At 40.7% G+C, this 5,324-nt stretch overlaps 1 protein-coding gene across 1 annotated transcript; it reads right to left on the bottom strand.

Annotated features, from left to right (window-relative positions):
* Window positions 1-620: 620 nt before the first annotated feature.
* On the bottom strand, window positions 621-2,231 carry LOC116031426 (scopoletin glucosyltransferase-like). The gene has a single exon (XM_031273629.1). The coding sequence runs from the start codon at window positions 2,185-2,187 to the stop codon at window positions 724-726; it is 1,464 nt and encodes a 487-aa protein (XP_031129489.1). The 5' UTR covers window positions 2,188-2,231; the 3' UTR covers window positions 621-723.
* Window positions 2,232-5,324: the final 3,093 nt, after the last annotated feature.

The following is a 5,324-nucleotide window of genomic DNA, read 5'->3' as shown; positions in this document are numbered from 1 at the left end:
TATATATATATATATATATATATATATATATATATATATATATATATATATATATATATATATATATATATATATATATATATATCCTTTGTAACTTGTACATGTACGATGGAATGAAACCACTTTCTCCCTATTATTTGTTCTCTCTATCTTTTTACTCTTTCTTTGCAACCTGCAATGTTCACGGGTTAGGAGCTAATAGCCAACAGGCACCAAAATCTCAACAAATATACAATTTAAATCAAACTAATCCTAAATTCAGAGTCTAGATTTTATTACGAGTCAGACTTCATAAAAATAGAGTCTTGCACGGTTATAATTCAAGAAGATTAATCAAAACATGTTAATATGTGATCATACAAAAATCGTTAGGCTATATAACGAAAATTGTTACATCTATTTCAAATCACAAACATAATGACTATAAATGACCTATTAACTTACACAACATAATAGTGCCATAATGAAATGAAAAATGTTACACTCCATTTACAAAAGTATATGGGATTATATTTTTGACAATTACTCATTAGATTATTATTTATTGTGTTAGTTGTTTTAACTGATTAGTAGTGTTAATTGTTTGTAAAAAGTGTTTCATAAATTAGCTATTTAGTATATGAAAGGTAATCTTGCATGAGAACTTTTATTCTTGAAAATTTATTTTGTGATTTCCAAAATGGCAAAAAACATGAGAAATGACAAAAAAGTATCAAACTATCATCAGCCATGTAAATTCTTGTTTCTGTTTATCCTTAATTCTTCCAGTAAAGAGCTCAAATCAGCGTCGGATGAGCCGCCTGGTTCCACTGCTTTCTTGGCCATGTTTCCTAAGGCGATTGCGCGGCTTCTCCTTTCCTCAGCTTCTTCTCCGATCATTAGTTCCTTCACGGCTGCCTCTATGTTTTCTCGATTAATGGGAGCCCTGCTGTCTGTTCTTCTCGTCCATGCCTGAACCCCAACCGGAACTCCGATCTTCAGAATCTGTGTGGCCATCTTTTCGTTAAGGAATTGCTCGGCAGAGAGCGGCCAGGTGACCATTGGCACTCCGGCCGCTACTCCCTCGAGCAAAGAATTCCATCCGCAGTGAGTCACGAATCCTCCCACAGCTTCGTGATCGAGGATGAGCACTTGTGGTGCCCATCCTCGGATAATCAGGGCTCGATCCTGCATCCTCTTCTCGAATCCTTCTGGCATCCACTCCTTCATTTCTTCCTCTTTATTGTTTTGCTTTACTACCCATATGAACGGCTGGCCGGACGCCTCAAGGCCGGCTGCGATCTCGCGCAGCTGCGCGGCGGAGAAGATAGCCATGCTCCCAAAACAAACATACACTACTGAATTGGGGGTTTTGGAGTTGAGCCAATTCAAACACTCTTCTTCCCCAATCGACGCCGCTTGACCTCTCTGCGATTTTTCACCGTCTTCCTTGTTGCACAAGGAAACTGGGCCGATGTGCCATGACTTTCTCCCCATTACTTCCCTGCAGTATTTTACATAAGCCGGTTCAAGCTCATAGAAGCTGTTTACAACCATCCCATAGCTCCCTTCTTCTTCTTTCATGAGTTTTTCCAGCTTTTCTTTCAAACTACTCTCCGAATCCTCTTTCCACGACTCCGGAAGCTGCTGTTTGGTTGTTTTCAGGGTGTCCGGAAGGTCAGGGATGACGAATTCTTCCGTGTCCGATTCAATCTTCTCGAGAGGTTTGTGGCGGCGGAGACTATTATGCACACACAGTGGAAAAAACCCAGTTCCCCAGAAACTCAGCCTTGTGATCCCAAATTTGGCCGCGAAATCATTGCCCCATGTGTACATCGGGCCTGCTATGAAACAGTCAGGGCGGTCCTCCGCCGCGAGCCGCTCGATTGGGCCCTGGAAATGATCGAGGGCGTTGAAAAAACAGAGCGTCTGCTCCAGAGTCGTGGTGGCGGACATGCTTTCGATACCCTCCGGCAGGCCGGATTCCTTGGAAGGAAATTGCAGTAATCGAAGGCTTATTTGGCTTCCGAGTTCTCTTTCTCGGTCGATGGCTTTCGAAATCTGGGGTGCGTTTAAGGGTGTTGTGAGAAAAGTTGCCTTCACGCCTTGCCTGGCAAACTGCCTGGCCAAGTCCACCATTGGAATCATGTGGCCGGGAGCCAACATAGGGAGAAAATAGAGATGGAGAGGGGGAGATTGGGTATCCATTTTTGTTTGTAGATTCAGAAATTTCACTGCTTTCTAGTATGGTGAAATCAAGAACTGAAGTATTTATAATAATCTGTCATAAACTCATAACCACCCAAGCTGACAAGTTGCCACTGTTGACTTTTTGTATGATCACATATTCATATGTTTTGATTAATCTTCTTGAATCTTAACAGTGTAAGACACTACTTCTCTTGTGAAAAAAAGGTGGTGTTGGTTTTATTGAGTATGGGTGGTTAAACCGTGAGTAACACCACCGAAAAATTAACTGAATTGAATATTTATAAGAGTAGAGTCTATAGATAGCTCTCTTTGGCGTAATGGATTGCTTCCTCTTTTTCAAGGTTTAATGACCCTATTTATACAAGGGAGGAGGGAGGATCTCCATTTGGCAACTCCAATCTACCACGAATACATGATTCACTTGCCTTATTATATTTGATTTAGTTTCCTAAAACCTCTTGATCTTCTTTCCTTATAATTCCCAAGAGATCTGCTGCTGATCCCCGCCATTTTGGGAAGATTTCTAATGATTCGTCTGAACTCCCCTTAGCGTTGGGAAAACCCTTTGCGTCGACTAACTGGCTTGCCCTATTCGTTTGTAATTCTCGTTTCGACGATTTCCCGACCCCTTCTCCCTTCTACGCCTACTCGGACTCGCCTCCCTCATCCTCGCCTGCTCGTTCTCTTAGTCAATGGTCTCCGAGTCCAACTTCCTCTTATCTGTCGAGTTAACCAAGGCGCTTGATCATCTATCGAGTTGCCTAACCTTCCCGACTTCCCGGTTGCCCAATAGCTTGGTCTCCTAATTGGTATGTTCCTTGCTTGAGTTGACTTGAACCCCTGATAGGCTTTCAGTTTAACTAGTCACATTACCTCCCTTTGATTGCACACTTTACCTCCGAGTGGTGGATCATGCCCTTTCCTCATCAATTGGAATTACCCACTCTAAGTGCCTCTAATTATCGGCCTGACCGTATGTGAAGAGATAGATCATTGGACCTCTCATTTTTGAGAGGTTACTCCTACAGTACCTCTAAGAAAACTTGATTTTTTGTCTCTTGAACTACCGAGCATGGCACTACTTTTAACCAAGTTAATTAGAGTTAATTATATTCGTGTTTAGTTTGTTCAACCAATCAATTTAAAGTCCGTCACAGTGTGATATTGAATTCTATTTAAAAAAAAAACGTGAGGTTATTGGAACCTTTTTGCGCAAGATATACATACATGACGGGTAAGGCAACTCACAATAGGAGCAAGCCTCCGGAATTTAATATTAATCTAGCTTAAACTGAAATATTGATATAATAATAATTAAAAAAGGAGATGGAAATTGATGAAATTGGACTTGGAGGATGTTAAATCCATGAAAGATGGATATGCAAAGCCCAATTACGTAGCCCACCCATGTTTCATCTAAGCACAAGTCAACGAGTTATGGTGCTTGCCAGTTGCCATAGCCTAGTATTTGGTGCCGTAGCAGCCCTCATCTCTAAGATTTTTTTTGTCAGTTCATTTAATCGTCAATTGCCCACTTTTAGGCATGAGGAATTTATTGGTGCTGTTGGTATTATCTGGATCAAGGCATCTTTTGTAAAATAGGAATTTTTAAAAATGTATTAAAAAAAAACGGAATTAATATATATATATATATATATATATATATTTATTTATTTATTTATTTATTTATTTATTGTAAACATATATGACGGTTAAGGGCTTAAGGCAACTCAGAATAAGAGCAGGCCTCTGAAATACTGAATCAAAAGAAGTATTATAATTTTTTATATGAAAGCATGCCATTAAAAAAAAAAAACTCTTTTTACCCCGCTTAATTTTTTCCTTCTTAAATTATTTCCCTGCCGTGACTTCTAATTATTAGGTTGAGTAAATTGCACTTTTGGTCCTATGACTATAGGGGTCTTTTTAATTTCAACACTTGACTTTAAAAACTAACAATTTAGTCTTCTAACTATGCATTTTTTAACAGATTTGGTCATTCCGGCCAAATCACCGGCCAAATTTGACCGGAAAAACATAACTCATTTTGAATTAAATATAAGTGAGGGCAAAACAGTCATTTTACTATGTCCTCTCCTTCCTTGCACCTGCTCGCCCGGATCCGCCGCTCAGTTAAGCTCAACCTGTAATCCCTCGCTTGCTCACCTCCTGGAGTAGACTTGGAGGATCTCAATTCCATCTCCGCCGCTCTTTATAATCCCTCACATGTGCCGGGTACGGTAGCTCCGATACACATTCTACAACGTCATGGCGGCGCTCGACTGACGTGTCAGTGGCGCGTCAACTACCGCCGCCGGCCCGGGAGAGACCAAGCCGGTGTGGTCCACGTCATTGGGCGCGTAGGGCACGGGTTCAGAACTCAAAACAGTCAGGGTAGATATCTCGCGGTCATTAACCTTTTTGACGCTATTACATTCCGTACCTCCGTCCTCGAAATTTTCGATTCCGGAGGCGTCGTCGGATCTCCGGAACCCTGACGCACGGAGCTTCGGCTGATCGATGTAGGGAGAATAGTTAGCACGAGTGCCGGAGTCGACACTGAAGGAGGTTGCCGGAGAGTGAGTTTCAACTTCCATTGAAGCCAAACTCAAGAGTATTGAGACCTTTCAGTAGAGAAAATTCTAGAGAGAGAGAGAGAGAGAGTCGTCGGAGAAGTGAGAATCGAATACGAAGCAAGTGATCGGGCACACTCTATTTAACTGCAACTTCTGACAGTATCACTGGCCGGTGAGCAGCGCAGGTGCAAGAGGAAGAAGAAGACCACATAAAATGACTGTTTTGCCCTTCCTTATATTTAATTTAAAATTGGTTACCATTTTCCGGCCAAATTTGGCCGGTGATTTGGCCGAGAGGACCTAATCTGTTAAAAAATGCATAGTTAGTGGGCTAATTTGTTAGTTTTTAAAGTCAAATGTTGAAATTAACAAGACCCCTATAGTCATAGGACCAAAAGTGCAATTTACTCTTATTAGGTTTTATGAATTGACTACCCCACTAACTTTTAATAAAAAAAAATAAAGTAGTCAATCAAATAATGCCATGTGAAAAATAATGAGAGTAAAATTCTAGGAGTGAGTAGCGTTGCTCTTTTTTTCTTTTTTTTTTTTTTTTTT

The sequence above is a fragment of the Ipomoea triloba genome, chromosome 10, assembly GCF_003576645.1.
Source record: "Ipomoea triloba cultivar NCNSP0323 chromosome 10, ASM357664v1".
Taxonomy (NCBI): domain Eukaryota; kingdom Viridiplantae; phylum Streptophyta; class Magnoliopsida; order Solanales; family Convolvulaceae; genus Ipomoea; species Ipomoea triloba.
The sequence above is the reverse complement of the archived record's forward strand: the minus strand, read 5'-3'. Positions and strand labels throughout refer to the sequence as shown.

Coding starts and splice junctions, on each gene's coding strand:
- LOC116031426 (XM_031273629.1), bottom strand. CDS start 2,187: ATGGATACCCAATCTCCCCCTCTCCATCTCTATTTTCTCCCTATGTTG.